The 320-nt window shown below is 54.4% G+C and overlaps 1 protein-coding gene across 1 annotated transcript; it reads right to left on the bottom strand.

The window, feature by feature from the left end:
- Positions 1 to 40: 40 nt before the first annotated feature.
- PHALS_00581 (uncharacterized protein) lies at positions 41 to 279 on the bottom strand (the record flags this gene model as incomplete). The annotated part of the gene is made up of 2 exons (XM_024730380.1): positions 41 to 52; positions 133 to 279. 2 exons carry the CDS (start codon positions 277 to 279, stop codon positions 41 to 43), a joined length of 159 nt encoding a protein of 52 aa, XP_024580663.1.
- Positions 280 to 320: the final 41 nt, after the last annotated feature.

Here is a 320-nt window from a genome sequence, read left to right as displayed (position 1 = left end):
GAGATAATCGCCTCCAAAGATGGCCGATCGATTTTCGTACCTATGGGAAGTCCTGAGAAAAACGCTGATTTCTGTTTTGAAAACTCGTACTGTCACTAAAGTGATCTCGATCTGCGGCTCACAACAAGATACCAGTGTCCCCGTTAAGAATGCCAGTTGACCAGCGCTCTCAGCAGTTCGGAGCCTCAGCCGCTGCGTGCCATCCAGCAGTTCCAGCCTCAACGACCACGCAAACCTCCGCGGATTCTTCGTGCGTGGGAACACCCAGCGTCCAGCCATCCTGCGCGAGCCCTGGCGCCTCTCAAGTTGCTAACGTTCAG

This window comes from Plasmopara halstedii (assembly GCF_900000015.1).
Source record: "Plasmopara halstedii genome assembly, contig: Scaffold_1147, whole genome shotgun sequence".
Classification (NCBI taxonomy): domain Eukaryota; phylum Oomycota; class Peronosporomycetes; order Peronosporales; family Peronosporaceae; genus Plasmopara; species Plasmopara halstedii.
Note: the sequence above shows the minus strand (reverse complement) of the source record. Positions and strands in the feature narration are given on the sequence as shown.